The sequence below is a fragment of the Pongo pygmaeus genome, chromosome 19 (assembly GCF_028885625.2).
Source record: "Pongo pygmaeus isolate AG05252 chromosome 19, NHGRI_mPonPyg2-v2.0_pri, whole genome shotgun sequence".
NCBI lineage: Eukaryota > Metazoa > Chordata > Mammalia > Primates > Hominidae > Pongo > Pongo pygmaeus.
Genome location: NC_072392.2, coordinates 46,358,842 through 46,385,113, shown reverse-complemented (window position 1 = coordinate 46,385,113; position 26,272 = coordinate 46,358,842). Strand labels below are relative to the sequence as shown.

At 41.5% G+C, this 26,272-nt stretch overlaps 1 protein-coding gene across 2 annotated transcripts; it reads left to right on the top strand.

The window, feature by feature from the left end:
• The first annotated feature begins 1,570 nt into the window (after nt 1-1,570).
• Nucleotides 1,571-19,671, top strand: TMIGD1 (transmembrane and immunoglobulin domain containing 1). Of its 2 annotated transcripts, XM_054459893.2 has the most exons (7): nt 1,571-1,628; nt 3,526-3,632; nt 6,169-6,447; nt 10,884-11,162; nt 17,055-17,158; nt 18,750-18,790; nt 19,293-19,671. In XM_054459893.2, exons 2-7 carry the CDS (start codon nt 3,551-3,553, stop codon nt 19,294-19,296), a joined length of 789 nt encoding a protein of 262 aa, XP_054315868.1. In that variant the 5' UTR covers nt 1,571-1,628; nt 3,526-3,550; the 3' UTR covers nt 19,297-19,671. The 2 variants fall into 2 exon arrangements, with proteins under 2 accessions (XP_054315868.1, XP_054315869.2); XM_054459894.2 differs by lacking the exon at nt 17,055-17,158.
• Nucleotides 19,672-26,272: the final 6,601 nt, after the last annotated feature.

Here is a 26,272-nt window from a genome sequence, read left to right as displayed (position 1 = left end):
TTCTTCCACCTCAGCCTCCCGAGTAGTTGGGATTACAGGCGCCCGCCACCATGCCTGGCTAATTTTTCTATTTTTAGTAGAGACAGGGTTTCATCACGTTGGCCAGGCTGGTCTCGAACTCCTGACCTCAAATGATCCACCCACCTAGGCCTCCCAAAGTGCTGGGATTAAGGGAGTGAGCCACTCACTGTGCCCAGCCAAGATCACCTTTAAATAAACTATTTGCACTCAAAGCTCTGTCTCATGGTCTGTTTTGGAGGCACCAAGAACCAAGACATCACTCCATTGCTAAATTCATTTTAAAATGACAATCTTGGATCCCTGGAGAGGCAAACTCAAAACGTGCTTGGGTGGTGCTTGCAACCCAGCCAACAGGAGCTGCTCTTAGCTCTGATTTTTGCTTGAACAATGCTATAGTGAGGTTGTGTTGATTTAGGATGCCCTGCTCAGCCTATATTAATAATAATAGTAATGAGAGCTACTGTTTACCAAGAGCTTACTGTGTGACAGCTTCACATGCTTCATTTCATTTAATCCTCACAGTGACTCCGTAGGGAGGGTACTATTACTATTTCCATTGTATTGATGAAGACCCTGAGGCTCATGGAGTTTAAATAACTTTTCAAAGTTACATAGCTAGTAAAAGGCAGATTGCTGGTGTGCTTCAGCAGTGTGTTAAAATGTGTGGATAACTATAAATATTTTTCTGTTATATTTTTCTGTAAATGGGAACAATAGTACTTGGCAGATAAAATTTGCATTGTTAACAATACCATAAACATAGTGTAACGCAAGGATCCCCCAATCAGGTGAGAGCCTCAAGAGGATAAAACTGTTCCCTAGGCCAAGGTGGGCAGATTGCTTAAGGCCGGGAGTTCGAGATAAGCCTAGGAAACATGGCGAAATTTTGTCTCTACCAAAAATATATATATTAACAAAGTTTAGCTGGGCATGGTGACTCACACCGGTAGTCCTAGCTCCTTGGGAGGCTGGGAAGCAGAGGTTCAGTCAGCCACAATCGTGCCATTGCATTCCAGCCTGGGTGACAGAGTGAAACCCTGCCTCAAAAAGCAAAACAAACAACAACAAAAAAAACAGCTCCCTGCCATGCCTGGCTTGGTACAGCTTATGCACTTGGCTTGAGTTACTAGTGGTAACTAAGACTTTTCCAGCATTATTTAAGTTGTGTAGAATCTTCCAATGTTTTGACCTCTGTGAAAGTCAAACTCCTCTTTGGACTTGTCCCTTCCCAATCCCCAGGCTAGATGATCAAAACGCAGCCAGCTTACTTAAATATGACAATATTCGGTGAGATGCGCTACAGATTTTTGCACAAGTTCAAGCTTTCTTGGAACAACACATCCCTGTTGGTAATATCCGGCCCCACCTAGTAACCTAGGTACACATAGAAACTTAGATCTTAAGAAGATGTCTTTCCCAATTATTATCTTCCCTAAGACTCCATAAAGAGAAACAGACTTTGAACCCAAGTTATCTTATTTATTTGACCCTGCTGTCATAAAGTGTTCAAAATCAAGTATTATAAAGGATTGTAACAGGGAAAGCATTTAGGGTTTTCAGGCAGAGGGACGGTTGGCCAAGGAAGTCAGCTTCTCAGAGCTCAAGAGGTAAGTGGTAAGACTGTCTTATATAGAAAGTAGACAGTCATACAGATTAAAAACAAGCCAAGTGAGGGGAATACATTTTGAAAAGTTGCTGTCTCGGTGGAGTGGAGGGAAAGAGAAGACAGATTCGCCCCCTTAGTAGGGTGGGGTGAGGTCTGGCAACAAGCCTGCACTCTTAGTTTTTATTGAGTACTTGTAGTGGAGAGTGCTTGAGAAAACTCTACTATTGACCACATTCTGCAATCATCACTGTTACAACACTGTGATAGAAATCTTTCCGGCAAATATTTAAAATTACAAAAGAATCAATATTAGTAGTAATTGCATCTTACGAAAAGATTGATGCAGGCTTGTCTGCCAGAAAGGGTGAGCCTGGCATGAATGAAACTTACTCCTGTGGGGACACGCCTGGGACAGGGGAGGAGTAGAGTAGGTATAGGTATATTTCAGCTCTTGTAAGTTAATATTGGTGTTAAGGGGAGAGAACTCCCAGTGGCCAGGGACTGGAAAAGATTAACAGCAAGTTCTTTTTATTTTTTTATTTTTTATTTTTATTTTTTGAGACCGAGTCTCACTCTGTCGCCCAGGCTGGAGTGCAGGCATAATCTTTATTTTTTGAGACAGAGTCTCACTCTGTCGCCCAGGCATAATCTTGGCTCACTGCAACCTCCGCCTCCCAGGTTCAAGCAATTCTCCTGCCTCAGCCTCCTGAGTAGCTGGGATTACAGGTGCCTGCCACCATACCTGGTTAATTTTTTTTTTTTTTTGTATTTTTAGTAGAGATGGGGTTTCACTATGTTGGTCAGGCTAGTCTCAAACTCCTGACCTCAGGTAATCCACCTTCCTCAGCTCCTAAAGTGCTGGGATTACAGGCATGAGCCACTGCACCCAGCCTAACAGCAGCTTCTTAAAGGAAAAGAATATTAATCTAGGCAGTAGATTGGGTAGTAGGGTGGTTAAGAGTAGGGTGGTAGTAGGGTGGTTAAGAGCATGGTCTTGGGAGTCCTGGGTTCAAATCCTAACCTTGACATTTGCTGTCTGTAGGATCTCAGGCAAATTACATAATCTCTTTAAATCTATAGAAATGACCTCAAGAGGGTTGTTAGGAGGCTTAATTGTGACTGAAATGATGTATGTGAAGTGTTTAGCACAGTCCCTGTTGCACAGAAAGTTTTCCGTAGGTGGTTCACTGTATTCATAGTAGTACTCTTGAAAGGAAGTAATGAATATATGTTTTTTTCCTAGATGGAAGTGGAGAATATCTTAGGGAGAGGTAGAGTTGAAGCAAAAGCAAGAAGGGAGAAAGGACACCTTTATTATTTGTTATTTTTAGTTCATACGGGTCAAAGGGAAGAGAGAGAGAGAATAGTGGGAGAAAGCCAAGATTAACATGGTTTAAACTAGAGGCCTTGTTTCAATTGAGGCTTTTCTAAGTACACACCATTTGAATCTATGGGATTTGGAGTAGTCTCAAAAACTCTCTATTATCGGAGAACATCTTTACAAAAACGACCCAAGAAAAATTTTCAGAACAAGAATTACTTTGTTCAGTAGGGACTGTCCGAGAATGACACAAGTTTCATTCTGTTAAAATGAAATTCTATCAGTTTTTCTAAGGAAGACTGGTTTTATCTTCCCCAGGGCACCCTGACGCTGCTCTATCTGTTATAGCCTATTTCCTTGTGGTTTTCTTTATGTTGCTTTAAAAAAAAATTTCTTACTACTGAACGTACTTTGAACTTAGTCAGACAGCGTTGTTTAATTAAAAGCTAGAAGTAGTACCGTTATAGCTGGGATGATTCATCTGGGATTTCGCTTTAAATGCATAATAGACAGAAGGAAGTTTCACAAACTCATTGTAGACCAAAGTACAAAACCAACTGCACTATTTTTCCCTTAGTAGATCTGACTTTAACTCATTAAAGATGGCATGGAAGAGCAGTGTCATAATGCAAATGGGAAGATTTCTTCTCTTAGTAATTTTATTTCTGCCACGTGAGATGACAAGTAAGTTAAAGTTCTTTTTGGCCTCTTTTTAGATAAAGAAAAATTTCCAATTAAGAAAAATGATCAATGGGCATTGGATATATCCTTAAATTCCAAATTGGAATGACTACACAGTTAGCATGGCTCACAGTACAGGAGTCAACTAACAATAAAAAATCAAATGGAGGCTGGGCGGGTGGCTCATGCCTGTAATCCCAGCACTTTGGGAGGCCGAGGCAGGTGGATCACGAGGTTAGGAGATCGAGACCATCCTGGCTAACACGGTGAAACCGCATCTCTACTAAAAATACAAAAAATTAGCCTGGTGTGCTGGCGGGCGCCTGTAGTCCCAGCTACTCAGGAGGCTGAGGCAGGAGAATGGCGTGAACCCAGGAGGTGGAGCTTGCAGTGAGTGAGTCGAGATTACACCACTGTACTCCAGCCTGGGCGACAGGGCGAGACTCGGTCTCAAAAAAAAAAAAAAAAAAATCAAATGGAAAAATATTGTTTTTAGGGTTTTATTATTACAAGACAAGGTGAAGTATTCTATTCTCTCCAGAGCCACCACCAGAATCCTCCTACATTTTAATGCATTTTATTACTAATGTTACCCCAAATAATCTTCTGTTTATCTGAACATACCATTTCAGATAATGCTTTCCAGCATTTGCTCCCCTACCACTCGTTTCTGATTTTAAAAGTAATGCATAGTCATCGTAAAATAAATTAGGCAATCTATAAAAAAATAAAGAAAAGTACAAATCCCCCCAAACACTTTCATCCAGAGATGACAACCACTCAATATTCCATATTTTTATAAAATACTAGACAACAATACCACTATCTTTACAAATAGCTTAAATTTTTTTTTTTTTTTTTTTTTTGAGAAGGAGTCTCACTTTGTTGCCCAGGCTGGAGTGCAGTGGCGTGATCTCGGCTCACTGCAACCTTCATCTCCCAGGTTCAAGTGATTCTCCTGCCTCAGCCTCCCGAGTAGCTGGGATTACAGAAGCCCACCACCACGCCTGGCTAATTTTTTTGTATTTTTAGTAGAGACAGGGTTTCACTATGTTGGCCAGGCTGGTCTCAAACTTTTGACTTCAGGTGATCTGTCTGCCTTGGCCTCCCAAAGTGTGGGATTACAGGCATGAGCCACCGTGCCCAGCCAGCTTAAGTTTTTTAAAAGGAAGGTTAATGTGTTTACAGAACATATTAACAAATGTTATCTGGGGTACAGGTTTATGACAGATAAAGTTCTTTTTTAGCTTTTGTTGCTTGCTTCTGAATCAGAAAAATAAAAACCGAAGTTCAGGTGTATTACTATGCAATGAATAGATTTCTAAGTCAGAGCTGAAAAAACAAAAACAAAAACAAAAAACCTGCTATGTATCCTGATCACCCAACCCACGAAGACTGGTCTACCACACAAACCTCAACTACTTAAACATCTTTTTATTTTTCTTCACTGCCAAAACAATATTAAAACATTATAGATGCAAGACCCAATTTGTCCATAATCCTATCATTTAAGCAGAAAATGTTTTCAAATCAGTTCTTACTTGTCTGCATGTGAAATTTTGATACATTTGTAGTAATTATTAGAGCTTTAACTTATATTCTGCCTTTTTGCCTAAAGTTTATACCGTAAATATTTTTCCATTTCATTCCCTTGTTTTCCCACTTTCAATCCCTTCAAGTAAACAAATTAAATATGGTATGTGTATACGTATATACATATATGCATGCCTGTGTGTGTATTCAATATATATGGGTTTTTTCCTGTCTTTTTTCCATGAAAAAAGACTTCCATGTGTACACACATACACACATATGTATATGATCATTCTGTATGTATCGGTTTCTAACCTGGTGCTTCTCAAACTTCACTGCATATTAGAATCATCCGGGGGTGGGGGGTGGGGTGCTTTAAACAACACAATGCCCAGATTGCGCTCATGTCCACTAATCAGATGTCTGGGGATGAGAATCAGGCATCAGTACTTTTTTTTGGAGGCAAGGTCTTGCTCTATCACCCAGACTGGAGTGCAATGGTATGATCTTGGCTCACTGCAACCTCCACCTCCTGGGCTCAAGTGATTCTCCCACCTTATCCTCCCAAGTAGCTAAAAGTATGGGTGCACACCAACATGCCTGGCTAATTTCTTTTTTTTTGTAGAGACGGAGTCTCACTATGTTACCCAGGCTGATCTTGAACTCCTCAGCTCAAGCGATCCTCCCGCCTCTACCTCCCAAAGTGCTGGGATTATAGGCGTGAGCCACCGCACCCAGCTACATCAGTACTTTTTAAAAGATCCCCTGGTGATTCCAATGTGCACCAAAATTCGATGACCACATTCTAATCTTTTTCCTTTTCAGTTAACAATACATTATGAATATTTTTCATTATAAAATCATATAGATCAATGTGACTATTTTTAATCGTTGAGAGTTTATTTTGTTCTACTGATGTAACATAACTTATTTAACCAATCCCTTGTTCATAAGCATTTAGGTTGTTTACTCTGTATATCTAAATAGTTTCTCCCTATACTCCTAGGTTCTATTTTAACTGTGAATGGTAAAACTGAGAACTATATCCTGGATACTACACCTGGCTCCCAAGCATCTCTGATATGTGCTGTTCAAAATCACACCAGAGAGGAAGAACTGCTCTGGTACCGAGAGGAGGGGAGAGTGGATTTGAAATCTGGAAACAAAATCAATTCCAGCTCTGTCTGTGTCTCTTCCATCAGTGAAGATGACAACGGAATCAGCTTTACCTGCAGGCTGGGGAGGGATCAGTCCGTGTCCATTTCGGTGGTGCTGAATGTTACTTGTGAGTGAGGGGAAAAGAAACAGCTAGTGGGTCTGTAATGTCTGTAACACATGAAGTGGTAGTTGAAATCTAGGTCTTGGTATTGCCAAATTGCCCAATTTATGCTCCCACCACAAAGCATGAGAGTACCTATTTCCCCTCACCCTCATGAGCACTGAGTATCGCCAAACTCTGAGAATTTGCCAGCCTCCTCTGAAATTTTCTTTTCCTTTTTTTTTCCTTTTCTTTCTTTCTTTTTTTTTTGAGACAGAGTCTCGCTCTGTTGCCCAGGCTGGAGTGCAGTGCAGTTCAGTGGCGCGATCTCGGCTCACTGCAACCTCCACCTCCCAGGTTCAAGCGATTCTCCTGCCTCAGCCTCCTGAGTAGCTGGGACTACAGGCGCCCACTACCACGCCCAGCTAATTTTTAATTTTTGTATTTTTAGTAGAGACGGGGTTCACCATGTTGGCCAGGCTGGTCTCAAGCTCCTAACCTTGAGTGATCCGCCTACCTCAGCCTCTCAAACTGCTGGGATTACAGGTGTGAGCCACTGCGCCCAGCCTGTTTTCATTTTTTAAATTAAGAATGAGGGTGTTCACCTTTGTGTAAACATATTGGTCTTTTTTTGTCTGTTTCCATGAAATGCCTGCTTGTATCCTTAACTCATTTTTTTCCGTTGGGTTTTATGCCTCTTTCTCATTAATCTTTACAAGGGCTTTGTAGATTAAGGAAATTAGTCCTTTGTCATTTTGAATTGTAAGTATTTCTCCTATTTGTTTTTGAAAATTTTTATAGTTCTTTTTTGCCATATTGAAATTTTAAATGTTTATATATTTAAAGCTACAAGTCTTTTCCTTTGTAGTGCCTAGCTTTTGTGTTCTGCTTAGACAGATTTTCATGGCCTGGCACAGGGGCTTATGCGTGTAATCCCAACACTTTGGGAGGCAGAGGCAAATGGATCACTTAAGATCAGGAGTTAGAGACCAGCCTGACCAACATGGCGAAACCTGGCCTCTACTAAAAATACAAAAATTGGCCAGGTGCAGTGGCAGGCACCTGTAATCTCAGCTACTCAGGAGGCTGAGGCAGGAGAATTGCTTGAACTCAAGAAGTGGAGGTTGCAATGAGCTGAGATGCCACCACTGCACTCCAGCCTGGGCAACAGAGTGAGACCCCATCTCAAAAAAACAGATTTTCATTAGGGAATCTTTAAACATCACCTTAAAATCAAAAAAGGTGAAGCTCTTCAATGACTGGGTTCCAGGTATTGGTAACCCATTGGTGGAACTGTATAGGCTTAGGGGACTGTCAAGTGATACAATGTAGATGACCACATGGGTTGTTGGGTGAAAAGCTGGTTCTGCATGAGAATGGTGTGGATGGTATGGCGATGGGTGAGGTATAATTATGCAGTATGATTTGGTAGAAAGACCATATCTCTACAAACATAACATAGTGAGACCCTATTTCTACCAGAAAAAAAAAAAGGTGTGTATTTAATTAGCTGGGCATGGTGGCACACATCTGTAGCCCCAGCTGCTTGAGAGGCTGAGGCTAGAGGATCTCCTGAGCCCAGAAGGTTGAGGCTTCAGCGAGCTGTGATTGCATCACTGCATTTCAACCTGGGCAACAGAGTGAGACCCTGTCTCAAAAAAAAAAAAAAAAAAAAAAAAAAACAAAAAGAAGAAAAAAAGACAGCTAAGGAAACTAAGGCCCGGACTAGGGTCTCAAATCATAGGTGCAGCTGAGAACAAAACACTAATTCCCAAGCTTCTAACCTAGTGCTTAAGTGCTTATTCCATGAAACCTTTTTTTTTTTTTTTTTTTTAAGACAGGGTCTCAGTCTGTCACCTACACTGGAGTACAGTGGCACAATCTCAGCTCACTGTAACCTCTGCCTCCCAGGCTCAAGTGATCCACCTGCCTCAGCCTCCCAAGTAGCTGGGACTACAAGTGCGCACCACCACGCCGAGCTGATTTTTGTATTTTTTGTAGAGATGAAGTTTTGCTATGTTGCCCAGGCTGATGGAACCCTCTTAAGGGAGACGTGGCAGAAATGCCAACAACGTGATTTGATGACTTAAAGAAATTGTTTTCAGTTTTCCAGCCTCAATCCACTTTTTAAATTCTCTTTATAACAATCTCCTAAATATCGTTGTTGCTAAGTGTGTGTGTGTGTGCGTGTGTGTGTGTGTGCGTGTGTGTGTGTGTGCGTGTGTGTGTGTGTGTGTGTGTGTGCGTGTGTGTGTGTGTGCGTGTGCGTGCGTGTGTGTGTGTGTGCGTGCGTGTGTGTGTGTGTGTGTGTGTGCGCGTGTGTGTGTGTGCGTGTGTGTGTGTGTGCGTGTGTGTGTGTGTGTGCGTGTGTGTGTGTGTGCGTGTGTGTGTGTGTGTGTGTGCGTGTGTGTGTGTGTGCGTGTGTGTGTGTGCGTGTGTGTGTGTGCGTGCGTGTGTGTGTGTGTGTGTGTGTGTGTGCGTGTGTGTGTGTGCGTGCGTGTGTGTGTGTGTGTGTAGTTAATTGCTCGGTAATCCATAATGACAGTAGTGACACAAAGTCATTAACCAATAAATCAAAATGAGCTCATAAAACGTGACAAGGATATTATGTACCCTTCAAAGGCAGGACCATTATTGTTATAAATAGCAGAATCAAGAACTAAATGGAAGCTTGATAATACACCGTTTGGGGGAGAATGTGGAGAAACAGGTCCTCTCATACATCGTTGCTGAAAGTTTAAATTGAGACCTCTTTCAAAATATTTATCAAAATTTAAAGTGTGCATATCTTATGACACAGCATTTCTCCTTCTAGATGTTAACCTTGGAGAAATGCATGCACATGAACATAAAGAGATATGTACAAGGATGTTTATTGTAGCATTGTTTAACATTTTAAAATGAAAACAACCTAAAGCCCATCAAAACACAAATGATTAAAGTCATACATTATACTATAGCATTCTAAAAGCAATAAGCTAGATCTCTGTGGTTCAATATGAACATATCTCAAAAACATGCAAGTCATTTGAGAGAAAGGAAGTATTTTATGTAAATCCTTCCCATGTCCCTAAAATAATATGATATATTTCCTATGGGTACACTATATGTATAGAAAACTATTTAAGAAAAAAGAAAGATAGGGAAGGATTTACACCAAACTCATAGCAGTGGGTATCTCTGGGGATCAGAAGGTGACCAGCTTAGATCTTAGCTTTATCTGAAATGTACTAATTTTTACAGAGGGGATATTCACATAGACTGATATGCTTAAATTAATTTCAAATAATTAAATAAAAAGAAATCACTAACAGAATCTGTCCACAAATGGAATTGTTCTATCCGGCAATTATGTTCTCTATTCCAGCAGCTTCCTGCATATCTGAATACCATATAACATCCTTGTTGGATATGATACAGAATTCAAGCTCATTCCAAAGAGCAACAAAATGTCATTCTTCTGAGAGAGTTATTAATAGCACAGCCTACTCAGGTCTAATTATTCAGTGTGCAGATTATACAAGCTCCTTTTTCCTCCTTCTCCGTCTCTATCTTTTTCCTAGTTCCCACTCTCCAACCATTTCATTACTATTCTGCACTTCTGCCAGAATATGCACAGTGATATACGTGTGTGACTGTCTATGGGTCTACAACTGCCCTTATTGTAGAGGGAAAAAGGAGTTGCTCACACACAGGGATGAGAGGGACTCACTTGCCTTCCACAGACACCAGAGTTCTCATGCTTAGAACACCTTCTGGGAGGAGGACATTATTTCTAGAGCACCACTGAGAAAACGCAAAGATGCATTGGTGAATATGTTACCAAGGCAATGGTTCAATAAAATGCAAAAACAGATGGTGAGAGTAACCCTCAAAACTACCACCACCGTAATAATAATAGTGGCTAGCACTGTGGCAAATTCTTTACAGGGATTTTTTAATTTAATCTTTACAGCATCTCAGGAGATGTATGATTATCCCATTTTTTTTTTTACATGAGAAACAGAGGCCTTAGCAGTTAGTTAACTGTCTGAAAGTCACAGTAAATGGTGTAGATGGAATTAGATCTAATTGCAATGTATGCCTTCTTAATTTTGTACTGTTTTGTGCAACACTAACACAGGTTGGTTTATTAATTCTCAGAGAAGAAAGACTCAAGGCTTATACTCTTGGGTAGTGTTACAAATGGTCTGCTTGTCATAGATCATTACTATATACATCATGCTCATAATCATATATTGTTTCACGGTTTGTCTTCTTCATCACATTAAAAGTTCTATGAGATTTGGAACTGGAAGTGTTATTTGCCCTTGTTACCCCAGTGCTTGTCACACCGTACGTATTTAATAAATTTTTGTCAAATGAATAAATGACCACATGAGATAGATTGAAGGAAGACTTTGAACTCTGACAGTGAACTATTGCTTATCTGCTAATTAAATCTAAATGCTTGAGTCTTGCAGTTCCTCCTCTCCTAAGTGGAAACGACTTCCAAACAGTTGAGGAAGGCAGTAATGTGAAGTTGGTTTGCAATGTGAAAGCCAACCCCCAGGCTCAAATGATGTGGTACAAAAACAGTAGTCTTCTGGATTTAGAGAGAAGTCATCACCAAATCCAACAGACAAGTGAGTCTTTTCAGCTGTCCATCACCAAAGTCGAGAAATCTGATAACGGAACCTACAGTTGTATTGCAAAGTCATCTCTGAAAACGGAGAGCTTGGACTTTCACCTGATTGTTAAAGGTAACACTCTTTTTAAGTAATACCCAGCACAGGGCAAAACTCACACCAGATGCTCAGTGAATATTTTTGGTGACAATAAATGATAATAACAGTTATGATTAGTGGCCAGGATTTTCTTTGGAGAATCATCCCCATCCAAGGATTTTTCCACTAAGAATCCTAGTCCATCCTTTCAGGGAAATCATGCCCATTCCACACAGGACACTGTTTTTGAGCAAGAATCCTTTCTTAGAACCAAATATAGGAAACAATTCTGCTTGGCTTTTAGGGAAGAATATTTCCATGAATTCTTCTGGGCAACAAGGTGTGTAGCAACTGGACTTTTGAGCTCACGGCTTCGTAACTAACAAAAGAGAAGTAAAAAACACACAGAGAAGAGAAATTAGGACTAGATAAGAAAATGGATCTCTACAATCACTCCTAACTCAAATTCTAACCTGTAGGGTAATCAGCAGAGAGAGTAGGAAAAAATAAGGGGAAAAAAAGCCCTTTCTCTTGGATTCATGCTTCATCTACCCAGGGTTATCACCTCTACAATGACAGAACAAATGATGCTCTGTGGGGTTTTCCCTCCTCATAGTTCTTGCTCATACAAAAAGAGAAAGGCAAAATACCTGGTGTAGCAGATGCCAAAAATGCTTATTCACGCATGGTCTGCTCTCATGCTAGCACACCAGGAGCAGCCCAACAAGCTGAGACTCCCATATCTTGTTAGAACATTACTCGCTTTGTCATTTGCCTCCCTGTACTCACTTATTGCCAGTCTTGTCAGTCCCCGGGAAGCCAACTGAACCCCTGCCAGAAGTGTTGTGGTGATATAAACATAGGACATCTTATTTCCTTCCCCTTGAGGGGAAGGGTTATGGGATATGAAAAGAGTGGCTAGTGGGGAAGAAGAGTTACTGGTGGTTGAATGCCCATCACTGTGATTCCTGGAATCATCAGTAATTCGTCCTACAGGGCACTAACAATTGCTTAGGGGCTACTTGTTTTAAAAACCAAACCCACAAATATCCTGAGTACCCATGAGATAGAAGCAGTGAAAAAGCTTTGTGGCTATTTACCTCCCCCAAGACCACAAAAGCATGGAAGGGTGGGCTTCATGCCCTGCCATCCTGACTATGAACACCACACTTGGAGGCCAGGGAATCATATCCCTCCTGGTTAAGAAGAAATCATCATTGCTCTGTGTCACATTAAAAAAAAATACAGCTTATGTGGCAATCAGGATGCTAGCTTAGCAAACTGGCTTTCAGGTGGGCAGAAACTTATTTTGGGTGGAGCTCTTCCAAACCAACTTGTTTTTCTTATTTCTTCTTGCTTAGCTACTTCCCACGGCTGGTGGCATAAATGCTCTGCTGCTGGGGCTCAGGCTAAATGCCAAGATTTTCATGACCCCTCTCCTGGCTTCACAGCTCAGTGAGGAAGCACCTAAATGAGGCCATGCAAAGCTACAAACGACATCACAGATCTTTTCCTGAGCACAAGACTTAGCCCATGTTTTGGGATTATTTAACCATGATGAATATAGGAGGGAAATATCAGGTCTGGTTACAAATGAGACCATAAAACAGGACAAGGGGAGAGGCGCAGTTATGTAATTACCCTTGCCAAAGTCTCTTTTTTCTTTCTTTTTCTTTTATTTTTTTGGAGACAAGGTCTCGCTCTGCCACCCAGGCTGGAGTGCAGTAGCGTAATCATAGTTCACTGCAGCCTCATCCCCCCAGGCTCAAGCGATCTTCCCACCTCAGCCTCCTGAATAGTTGGGACAGGTGCATGCCATCACAACCAGCTAATTAAAAAAATTGTTTTTGTAGAGACGAGGTCTTGGCATGTGGATCAGGCTGGTCTTGAATTCCTGGGCTCAAGCAATCTGCCACCTCAGCTTCCCAAAGTGCTGGGGTTACAGGCATGAGCCACCATGCCCAGACCAAAGTCACTTTCAACAAAAATGTGGAATCCAAAGCAAGCCAATGGGTAAGGTAGTTTACTTCAGTTTGTGTATAAAATAAGAGCTGTCGGCCAGGGGCAGCGGCTCACGCCTGTAATCCCAGCACTTTGGGAGGCCAAGGCGGGTGGATCACGAGGTCAGCGGTTTGAGACCAGCCTGACCAACATGGTGAAACCCGTCCCTACTAAAAATACAAAAAAAAATTAGCCGGGCGTGATGGTAGCCGCCTGTAATCCCAGCTACCTGGGAGACTGAGGCAGGAGAATTGCTTGAAACCAGAAGGCAGAGGTTGCAGTGAGCCGAGATCGCACCACTGCACTCCAGCCTGGGCAACAAGACTGAAACTCTGTCTCAAAAAATAAATAAATAATAAAAAACAGAGTAAGAGCTGTCACATGTGGCTTCATTTTATCTGGCTTGGTAAAAATATTCCAACCTGTGACTGAATTCTGATTTCTTTTTCTTATTGTCCCATCTTTACTTCCCCTTTGTTTTGACATCTTGCAAATAGAGGGGCTCCCCAGTAAGGTGATGGGCCTTTGGTGTGTCCCAGAGCTGGCTAGTACAGAACCAGGGCTTACTAGAAAAAGGCTCACTGAGCAAAGTTTCTCCATAGGGGTGATGTGACCCATACCTTCATGAGAATAATTTTTAGAAACAGCTAAGAGAGGGCAAAAATTTAATCCATTTATTTCCCAAAATTATCCAGAGCAGGAAATGATAAAAAGGTAATTACAGGCTGGGTGGGATGGTTCATGCTTGTAATCCCGGGACTTTGGGAGGCCAAGCAGGAGGGTTGCTTGAGCCCAGGAGTTCCAAAACATCCTGGGCAACATATTGGAACCCTGTCTCTACAACAAATCGAAAAATTAACTGGGTGTGGTGGCACGCACTGGTAGTCTCGACTACTCAAGAGGCTGAAGTAGGAGGATCTCTTAAGTCCCAGAGGTCGAGGCTGCAATGAGCCATGATCATGCCACTGCACTCCAGTCTGAGTGACAGAATGAGACCCTGTCTCCAAAAATAATAATAATAATAATTGGTTAGTGTGTTATACAGTTATGGGGACAGGGGAGATAAACCCTATTGCATAATCTTAAGGTATATAGGGATTGGGCTTTGAAATTAAATTTACCTAAAGTCACTTCTTCCCCTCTTCCCCGGCTTTTGCCCTTCACTTGCTAACTCATGACCCTGTTTCCTTTCTAATACTTAATCTGTAGTATCTGTTTGTTTAATGTCCGTCTCCCCCACTAGAAGATGAGCCCCATGAAGGCAGAGGAGCCTTCTACACCTGTCCTATTTTTTGCAGAGCTGAACACAGTGCATAACACACATTAGTCACTCAGTAAATATTTGTTGACTGCACCTCAATCCATAAACTCAATTGTGCGATAAATAGCACATGTTCAATTTCCTTTAAATGCCTAAAATGTTACTTAACCCATGACTGAAGCTCCTTCCCCTCGTTGGGTGGCATCAGAATCCAGGGGCTTAGACAAGGTCACTTTAAAACCTTTGTTGACCTGAAGCACTTTTACTTTATTATTTTTTTAAGAAACGGGGTCCTGCCAGGTGCAGTGGCTGACACCTGTAATTGCAACACTTTGGGAGTCCCAGGTAGGAGAATTGCTTGATGTCAGGAGTTCAAGACCAGCCTTGGCAACATACCCAGGCTCCATCTCTAAAAAAAAAAATAGGGTTGGCCAGGCATGGTGGCTCACACCTATAATGCCAGCACTTTAGGAGGCCAAGGCAGGCAGATAACTTGATGTCAGGAGTTCGAGGCCAGACTGGCCAACATGGTGAAACACTGTCTCTACCTAAAATACAAAAATTATCTGGGCATGGTGGTGTACACCTGTAGTACCAGCTACTTGGGAGGCTGAGGCAGGAGAATCACTTGAACCCAGGAGACAGAGGTTGCAGTGAGCCGAGATCAAGCCACTGCACTCCAGCCTGGGCAGCAGAGTGAGATTCTGTCTAAAAAAAAAAAAAAAAAAAAAAGGGGTCTCACTATGTTGCCCAGGGTAGAGAGCAGTGGCTATTGATAGGTGCAATCATAGGGTGCTATAGCCCTGAACTCCTGGGCTTAAGCAATCCTCCTGCCTCAGCCTCCCAAGTGGCTGGGACTACGGGTATGCCACCCTGCCTGGCTTTCACTTTTACTTTTGAGAGTTTCAGTCCATATCATATCAAAGATATTAAAGCAAAGCACATTGTATGTGCTTTCTGCTATAAAATTTTTGAAAGATTTTTTATAACTTGCATAGATTTTGAATTTTGTTATAAATAAGTTACTCATTTGGTTCTTGAGGTTTAAACGTTATTATTTAACAGTTGGGTTAGAGTTGATGCCAGGTTGCATTTTACAGATGCTTAAACATTGATTAATTTTGATTAATTTTGCTACTTTCTTTTCATATCTTGGGGCCAATCATTTTTTTCTGGGTCTCAAATATTTTCATAGGCTCTTAGAAAGCTTGCAAACACAGGCACTATGCCTACAGTGACTGATAAATAAATAGCTCTTGGCCAGGTGCAGTGGCTCATACCTGTAATCCAAGCACTTAGGGAGGCCAAGGCAGGCGGATCACAAGGTCAGGAGATCGAGACCATCCTGGCTAATACAGTGAAACCCCGTCTCTACTAAAAATACAAAAATTATCTGGGCATGGTAGCACGCGCCTGTAATTGCAGCTACTCGGGAGGCTGAGGCAGGAGAATTACTTGAACCTGGGAGGCAGATGTTGCAGTGAGCCGAGATTGCACCACTGTACTCCAGCCTGGGCAACAGGAGCAAAACTCCGTCTCAAAAAAAAAAAAAAAAAGCTCTCAGTTGACCTGGTGTTTAGAAAATAAACGGGTAGGCTTTCACTTCCAAGCTGTCACGGTTGCTGCTGATCTCTTCCTAGTCCAAGTTAGAAGTAGGCTCTCTCTCTTTGCATGGCATTTAGAGAGATGCAGAAACCTTTGCCAAGGTTGGGAAGGCTCACGCTTAGAGTCCTACTTCCCCTAGAGACACTATGCAGCCACCTACCTTCTATAATGTCTTGTCACCTGCTTGGGGCACCATTGCAGTACAGGTACAAGGCTCCCCACTGCTCTTGAGGCCCACAGACCTCTCTCTCCTTCTTAGTCCAGAAAGCTCTCCACCCTTTCTCTTCTTGCTCTCAAAGCCTTCCTCCCTCTCTTCCCTCACCCATCCCAGGATACTTCCCAATATATTTTGGGCTTTTCAAAATCCAGGCAAAACCATTGACTTCAATCTACTTCTGCTCTGTGTGTGGCAAAAATTGTGGGTGAAGGAAGCACAAAATGGTTTATTTGCTTTAGGGGAGTTACTCATATTACAATAAATTATTATTCCACAAAGGAATTGATTCAAAACCTGCCTCTACCATTTACCCATTCTGTGACTTTTTTTTTTTTTTTTGGAGACAGAGAGAGTCTTGCTGTGTCACCCAGACTGGAGTGCAGTAGTGCGACCCTGGCTCACTGCAACCTCTGTCTCCCGGGACCAAGCAATTCTCCTGCCTCAGTCTCCCAAGTAGCTGGGACTACAGGCACTCGCCACCATGCCCAGCTATATATATATATATATATTTTTTTTTGTACAGATGGGGTTTCACCATGTGGGCCAGGCTGGTCTTGAACTCCTGACCTCAAGTGATCTGCCCGCCTCAGCCTTCCAAAGTGCTGGGATTCCAGGCATGAACCACTGCACCCGGCCTAGTTCTATGACTTTGGACAAGCACTTTAACCCCTCAAGCCCCCTGGTTCCTCACCTGTGAAATGAGGACAATCATACCTACCTTTTGAGATTGTTGAGAAGGTTTAATTAAGGGGATGATATACATAAAGTTCAAGGCATCATTGCTGGGACATATTGGAAGTATATAAATGTTCATTCTTATTCCCTGTGTTTGCATTTCCAACAGATAAAACTGTGAGTGTACCAATAGAGCCCATTATTGCTGCATGTGTTGTGATCTTTCTGACATTATGCTTTGGACTGATTGCTAGAAGAAAGAAAATAATGAAGGTATCTAAGTATTCTGAGCTATTTAAGTAAAAAGCCATCATCTGAATAAAGGCAGAAAGCTAGAAATATAAGTGACTTCAGTTAGGAACCCTTCTTGGCAAAGTCATATCTGGTCTTTATACCATGAGATCTAAAATACAGTTGCTCAAGGGAATAAAAATTATATGTATATTATGAGTACAGATTTACAAAGAAGAGAAGTGCACATGGGCAAAGCCTGAATTGAAAATAGCTGTGTTGTCAGGGGTAGGCAATTGGGGGCTGATTTTCGTTCCTTTTAAATTTCCCTTTATTGTTGCTATGATACCTGTGGTATAATAAATAAATATATGGAGGAACATCTGCTCTAGATTCAGAGATCTGCATGAAAAAGATGGCACTGGCTGCTTACCTCTGGACTATAGCCACATGCCCTGGCTGTAGTGGACTGGTGTTTGAATTATAAAGTGGTTATCCTCATTGGTTGGTATGATTCAGAATATGTGCATGCTTTGGTTAATGCCATGCATTTGACTCTGCCAGCTAATTCAGTGCCAAAGGAGAGCAAATATGGCAGAAAGCCCTAGGCTGAGTTCATCATTCAGCAAGAGACATTCTCCTTGGAACACATAGTAACAGGGCAGCCATGTCTCTCAAGAAGCAATTCACTCCACCCCCTATTCCAATCCCAAGCATAGTTTTGTTGTTGTTGTTTCTTTTCTTTCTTTCTGTCTTTCTTTCTTTCTTTTTTTTATTTTTTATTTTTGAGATAGAGTTTTACTCTCTCTTCCAGGCTGGAGTGCAGTGCCTTGATCACAGCTCACTGTAGCCTCAACTTCCTGGGCTCAAGTGATCCTCCCACCTCAGCCTCCCTAGTAGCTGGGAACACAGGCATGCACCACCGTGCCCGGCTAATTTTTGTATTTTTTGTAGAGACAGGCAGGGTTTTGCCATGTTGCCCAGGCTGGTCTCGAACTCCTGAGCTCAAGTGATCTGCCCGCCTCAGCCTCCCAAAGCACTAGGATTACAGGCATGAGCCACCACGCCCAGCCACAAAGCATTTTTTTTTTTTTTTTTTTTTTTTTTGAGATGGAGTTTTGCTTTGTCACCCTGGCTGGAGTGCAGTGGCACGATCTCAGCTCACTGCAAGCTCCACCTCCCAAGTTCACACCATTCTCCTGCCTCAGCCTCCAGAGTAACTGGGACTACGGGCACGCGGCACTATGCCTGGCTATTTTTTTGTATTTTTAGTGGAGACGGGGTTTCACCATGTTGGCCAGGCTGGTCTTGAACTCCTGACCTCAAATGATCCATCCGCCTTGGCCTCCCAAAGTTCTGGGATTACAGGCGTGAGCCACTGCACTTGGCAGCATTTTTTTTTCTATAAAAAAGTGAATACTCAAGTATCTAAGACACTGGAAGCATCTTAACTAAGAGTTACATCTTCTCTGCTTTAATGAAAACTACTAGTGTGGCCCCAAAAACGACACCTGAGCCAGTGCAGAGGTGGCTGTATTTCCACACACCTGTCCTTGAGCCATCTTAATGCACTCAAAATGTTTCTCCACGGGCCTTAAAGAGCAGGCTAATTTACTGCCATGTTTGCTTTTAGCTCTGCATGAAGGACAAAGACCCTCACAGGGAAACAGCTCTGTAAGTACTCTAGGCCGGGACCAGTGCTTTTTAAATAAGCAGATGAATAGCAGTGATATGCATCACTCTAGACAAACTCCAGAGATGGGAGGTGCTGGAAGGGGAAGGGGTTCAAAGGAGAAGAGAAGATGGAGGAAAATCTGCCTCCACTTTAGAGGAAGACAGGTTGAAAAGTTGCCTAGAATAGAGAACACCTTTAGTCCTAAGCCTGCTCCCTCTTTAAGTGAGTTTGCCCAATGTTTGTGCAACTGCATTTTATTGCCACACAACGCAAATGCTCTGGGGGAGGTCACTGCTCCATACTGCTTTACAACAAGGCCAGGAACCACATTCATCCCCATACTGCCTTCTCTTTGCAGCTTTGTTTAGCGCTTCTAGCATATGTGAAGTGGGCAGTAGGTAATAAGAACAAAGGCATGTTGTCAGAGAGTATGGGTTTTGTTTTGAATTTTTTTCTTATTGCTATGAGCATCATTATCATTAATTTCTTCGTTCATTTCAGATGAGAAAGCTGAGATGCCATCGAATACAGAGAGAGTTTTGCATAAGGACCTCCACAATTTGTGTAGTCCCAACTGTATTTATTGCTATTATTAAATTCACTCCTGTCACTCCTGTTTCATTAATCACTTAACAGTAGTTGTTAGGACAAATTTGATACACTTGTGGAACATTTTTATGGAAAGCGCTGTTAAGAATGAAAAGTAAGATTTCGTTAAGTCTTCTCCTTGAAGTATATGTTAATTAATTGAGATTTGTTCCAAATAGGTTGGTAATCATTTACTGTTTAGTGTGTTTTTTTCTAGGTAGGAGATACTTGGGTCTCACAAATTAGTGCAAAACCAAAAAAAAAAAAAAAAAAAAAAAAAAGGGGGAAACAACAGAGTAATCAATTTTTTAAGTTGCCCAGGAAGCATATAAAAAATACCAGTTATGCCAGGTGTGGTGGCTCCTATAATCCCAGCATTTTGGGAGGCTGAAGCAGGCAGATCACTTCAGGTCAGGAATTCAAGATCAGCCTGGCCAACATAGCGAAAACCATCTCTACTAAAAATACAAAAAGCCAGGCATAGTGGCGTGCACCTGTAATCCCAGCTACTTGGGAGGCTGAGGTAGGAGAATTGCTTGAACCTGGTAGGCAGAGGTTGCAGTGAGCTGAGATGGCACCATTGCACTCCAGGCTGGGCGCCAGAGCAAGACTGTGTCTCAAAAACAAACAAACAAAAAATCAATTATTATCTACCTTAACTGTCGTTTCATAAAAGAAATGTTTTAGGACTAAAGAGAGAAAGACTATAATCTTGAAATAGAAGATGCCCCTTTAAATGGAATAAATTTAGTATTATGAACAACTCAGCATATGTTCTTATTTTTCTCATTTCATTGTAGTTGACATGGTCACAAAATTTGTGAGCTCTATGTGGCAATAAATGTTCAAAGAGCAATGAAAATGGTCATTTGTGTCGCACTATCTGTACTAATTATGAGTCAGCCTGTACTTTTCTCATACCTCTCCCATTTAAACCACAGCTCTCTTATAATTTATCATTGACTTTCCCCATCTCCATTCTTTCTTCATTTCTCCCCCATAAGAGTTTATGCTTCTCTTTCCCACACAACTGGGGAGCTTGTGGGGAGGCAGCCTTGGCCAGAATCATCTTTGATGTCTCTTCTGTGCTCCTCCTCTGTCTTAGAAAAACAAAACAAAACTGTTTTCATCTAATTTTGCAGTAGCTAAATGTGCCAGAGTGCAAGAGAGATCTGCTGTCAGACAGGTGGTAAAAAGCCTTCTTGACATAGAAGCAAAAAGAAGAAATTAGCAGAATGTATGAAATCTCAACAGATTTGTTTCTAAAAAGAATAGACATAATCCTCCTGTTAGTCTCTCTTTGCTTCCTTGGAAACTTCAGTATGGAATGGATGAGAGAGAGACTGCTACAGACTGTGGGTTACAGATTTCTTTGTCTTCTTGGAGGATCCAGCAGGGTTTTGTGGGGAAGCCTCCAGATCACGTTCCTCACTCGAGAGTTCTCAAAGTAGAATCTGGAAACCCTAGGAGAATGCTGTAAGGATAAAATAGGATTATGAAAAAATCTGAACGTTTAGACCATTAAGTAGAAGCCGTGAGACCGTAAAGCAAAAAACAAATCTCAGGCAATGATGGTTGGGATAGCTTAAAATGGAAAAGGAAACAGAAAACATACATATCAAATTGGACTTGGAGTCAGGAGACCAGAGTTCTAGTGTTGGCTCTGTTAACTTAGGCAGGAAAAACTCTCTTGGACCTTTGGGAAATGAGGAGGTTAGATTAGGAGATCCTTATCCTTAAAGTACACGTTAGCTTCAAAATTCTACAATTCTCTAAAGATCCTACATAATTTAGTTAAATGCTGGAAAGAGTTGGCAAGAAAGACTGAAAATGTAATCCCTTTGCCCTACCTAGTAGAATTATGAATCAGCTTTATTCTAGGACATATAACAATCCTTGAGAATTACAGGTCATAAGTAAAGAGTTTCCTCACCCTTATAAAATACAGTGGCCTTGTACATTAGCACAGGCAAAGAACATTAACTAGTTTTAACAGAGCACAGCAATATTGTAAATGGTCATCGCATTGCATTTTGCCTTGCAGTATGGGAAAAACAGAACCTGTATTAAAAACTATGTACATTATTAACACTAAAATCATGAGTGAGCCTGCCTGAGGAGGACATGAAATTCCAGTACTCAAAAGAGGACTCCACTGCCTTTTTCCAGATGTCTTTTCTACTTACTATCAGGTACCTGAAATTTCAACATTCATTCTTCTGGTTTTGACCCATAGGACTAAAAGTAGCAGCAGAGAAGTGACAATGCCGGTGGCTCCCTTCTCAACCTTTCCACCAGTAAGGATACCTCTTGTTATTATCACATTCTCTTTCTTGGGCCCCATTTTCCCAAGAACTAATCTATGAAGCAAACTTTATTTATTAAATAATAATAATTATCTGTCCGGGCATGGTGGCTCACATCTGTAATCCCAGCACTTTGGGAGGCCGAGGTGGGCGGATCACTTGAGGTCAGGAGTTCAAGACCAGCCTGGCCAACATGGTGAAACCCAGTCTCTACTAAAAATACACAAATTAGCCAGGTGTGGTACGGCACACCTATAATCCCAGCTACTAGGGAGGGTGAGGCAGGAGAACTGCTTAAATCCAGGAGGCAGAGGTTGCAGTGAGCCGAGATTGCACCACTACACTCCAGCCTCAGCAACACAGTGAGACCCTGTCTCAAAAATAATAATAAGGCCGAGCACGGTGGCTCACACCGGTAATCCTAGCACTTTGGGAGGCTGAGGCGGGTGGATCACCTGAGGTCAGGAGTTTGAGACCAGCATGGCAAACATGGTGAAACTCCGTCTCTACTAAAAATACAAAAAAATTAGCTGGGCGTAGTGGTTGGTGCCTGTAATCCCAGCTACTCAGGAGGCTGAGGCAGGGGAATCGCTTTAATCTGAGAGGCGGAGGTGGCAGTGAGCCGAGAACATGCCATTGCATTCCAACCTGGGTGACAAAAGTGACTCTCCACCTCAAAATAAATAAATAAATAATAATAATAATAAAATAATAATACGAATTATCTGTTTTTCCAATTTTTAAAACATTAATCAATTATATCTGTTTGCTATTTTGATCTTCTTTTATGACAATACAGTCCTAGTTGACAGAATTCCACCTAAAAGCAAAGAAATCTGGTGCTTTAGTTAACCTGTGCAGTCTTTTAGAGGTTAAAGATATAATCATTGCCAATAGGCTTTTTGAATCATTGAAAAAAACCTCACAAACCTCTTTCCCCACCAGCTTTACCCCTGTCATCACCACCATCATGACTACTTTCCTGACCCTATTGGCCAGGGGTCATAGATTCAAATTCTTCACTCATTGATCAAGCAGATCAATGAGTGAAGCAGGCTAGATGTACAATAATAGGGAATGGTGGGGACTGTGGCAAACAGAGAGCACATCCGTGTCCAAAAGAAGGCTGATAATTATAATCAGGGACAGATCTTTTTTTTTTCTTTTTATTTTTTTTTAAGACAGTGTCTCGTTCTGTCAGGCTGGAGTGCAGTGGCACAATCTTGGCTCACTGTAACCTCCACCTCCCGAGTTCAAACGATTCTCATGCCTCAGCCTCCCAAGTAGCTGGGATTACAGGCATGCACCACCATGCCCGGCTAACTTTTGTATTTTTAGTAGAGACAGAGTTTCACCATATTGGCCAGGCTGGTCTTGAACTCCTGGCCTCAAGTGATTCACCTACCCTGGCCTCCCAAAGTTCTGGGATTACAGGTGTGAGCCACTGCACCTGGCCAGATCTTGTGATTCTTTAAGAGAAGTCAGAGATCTGAATTTTTATGTGTAATTCCTCTAATTTAAAAATGTTTTTTGTTTGTTTGTTTGCTTTAATCCTGAATGTCTAGGAGTAGAAGAATCCTATATGCCATCCTCTGGCAGGTAGGTTACAACAGTGTTGACTTGGGCTTTCATTGTCTCATGGAGATTTTTGTGAAACAGCTCTTGGAATTCCCACTCATTGCTTCCCCAGAGATCAGGCAAGATCATGAGGAGCTAAGTCAGGGGACAGTTAGTTATGGTCTGCTGAGGACTTTATGCACATGATTTGACTCTGTAAACAATCCTATGAAATGGTCATGATTGTCGCAACTTTGGAGATGAGGACGCTGGGTTCAGAATGCATAATTAATGTATAGAGAGTGACTAAGCTGAGATTCATACCTGGTCTGATCCAAAGCCTGGGACTGGAGTAGGAAAGAGGATATCACAGAAGGGGTAAAGGTTGAGTAACAAAAACTTCACCTCTCTCATAATATGCTGAGATATCTCATAATATGCTGAGTGATATCAGTACAATCCCACTTCTAACGACCTGCAGAGAAATTATTTCTGGAAATAAAGGAAATTTACAATAATCTTAGTTGGAGAGCCTTTTGGAAATGTTACAACACTCCTTGAGATAATTTGCAACACCTGCAGTGTTGCAGGACTGGAGCTGAGAATTGCTGCCCTAAATATTTGCTTGTCCTCCTAATGATAATAATCATCAAGTATTACTCTTTGTCAAGGGGTTTGCATAGATCATTTCCGATCTTTGCAACAACCCCTGAAAGGTAGGCGTTGAAGCCTCCATTTTATTGGCAAGGAAAGGGAAGAGTTGAGAAACAATATAACTTAGTGTAATAACAATAGTGCAAGCCAGAATAAAATTCATCTCATTTTATTTTAAAAAATCAAATCATGCTTAATCTCATGCCAGAGACTATAGGGAATAAAATTGACACATTAATCACAAATTTCCTAATACTCAGGTAATCTTTTCCCAAGAGTCTATCTCTGCAACTTCAAGGTTGCTATGTGGCAAACAACTTACATCATGGGTTGTTTACATATACATACTGGTGGAAAACATGGCGAACACTATTGTAAATTCACAAAAAAAGTGAGTTCTCAGAAAATTTTATATATATACATATACACACACATATATATACACACCCACATATATGTACATATACAGATATATATAAATGGAAGAACTTCAGATCTATATATATATATACACACATATATGTATTTTTTATTTATGTGTATATATATATATTTTTATATATATATATATATACATAAAAAAATGGAAGATCCAGAGTTCCTGCCAACATATCCCTACAGTAAAGTGTTGCTGTGGAAACCCATGAATTCATGAATGATTTGTCCTTACTTCTTCTGACACTCCTGATAGCAGCACTAGTGCTAGCCTGTTTAAATTGTAGTTAGTAATCACAATCTCATATTTTCATGTTACCGTATAGTTTACAAAATATTTTTACAGATATTTGGTTTGATTCTCACAGCCACTCTGTGAGATAGGTAGTGCTATCATTATTTATGATTTGCAACTAAATGATACTAAAATTCAGAAAGGTTAAGTGATCTTTCCAAGGTCACAGAGCTAGTAAGAAGAGTTATTTCTCCCATCACCCTGCCTTTTGGTCCTAAGTAAGTACTATAAGTACTACAGTTGTTCTTAGTTTTGTAGAGGACAATCATTCAGTCCTTTTGCCTTACAGGTGATTACTGTACAACGGAAAAGTGGCAACAGGAGGTGAAAAAATAAATGATCTCACACAAATACTAATTGTTTCCATTGGGTATTGTTAGGAATTGTCAAAATTGAGTTCTCTGCATTACCTGACATATAGCGGCATCACCTAACAGAAGTTACACCCCTATGAGCACTTACCTTGTACTGTTCTGAGCACTTTTAACATATTATAACTCAATCTTCTTAACAATCACAGAACAAGGGTTCTATTTTTAAATCATACCCATTTTACAGGGAAGGCAACTGAGGCACAGAGGATTTAAGTCATGGGTCCTGGGTCACACAACTTGTTGGTGGCTAAACCAGAATTTGGGCCAAGATAGTATGGTCCCTGGGTCTTTAACCACTAGGCTAAATTGCCTTTTACATTAAGAATGAACATGTATACGATACTTCCTATACTCCAGGAGCACACATATATAGACTTATTTAATCTTCACTATTGACACATTTAACATTTGAATTCAAATAGAATGCAGTGAGGCCAGGAGTTTGAGACCAGCCTGGGCAACACAGAGAGGCCCTGTCTCTCAAAAAAATTTTTTTAAATTAGGTCGGGTGAGGTGGCTCACACTTGTAATCCCAGCATTTGGGGAGGCCAAGGTAGGTGGATCACTTGAGGTCAGGAGGTCAAGACCAGCCTAGCCAACACGGCGAAACCCCGTCTCTACTAAGAATACAAAAATTAGCTGGGCATGGTGGCACAGGCCTGTAATTCCAGCTACTCGGGAGGCTGAGGCAGGAGAATAACTTGAACCTGGGAGGTGGAGGTTGCAGTGAGCTGAGATCATGCCACTGTACTCCAGCCTGGGTGACAGAGTGAGACTCTGTCTCAAATAGATAAATAAATAAATAAATAAGCCAGCCAAACATGGTGGCATGCACTTGTACTCCTAGCTACTCAGGAGGCTGAGGCAGGAAGTTCACTTGAACCCAGGAGGTTGAGTCTACAATGAAATAAGATCGTACTGCTGCACTTCAGCCTGGGTGACAGGGCGAGACCCTGTCTTGAAAAATAATAACTTTTTAAAAAGCAAACATAAAAAGACAGGGAGGGAGGGGCAAATGGGGAAAGGGAGATGAGAGAGAGAGACACACACACGCAACTTGAAGTGCCGTGATGAGTCCTGTATTCCACTCAAAGAACACACACCTGGAAGTGAGCACAAGAGTGGGAGGAGCGTCGGCTTCCCTGGCCAGTCCTAGTTTCCTCATGGCTCTCTAGGTGTGAGCCTATTGTGTGCTGATGATGAGTCTAGTGTTCAAGAATTTGTATTTTTTGTACAACATAGTCCCTAAAAGGAAGCCAAATACCTCATTTG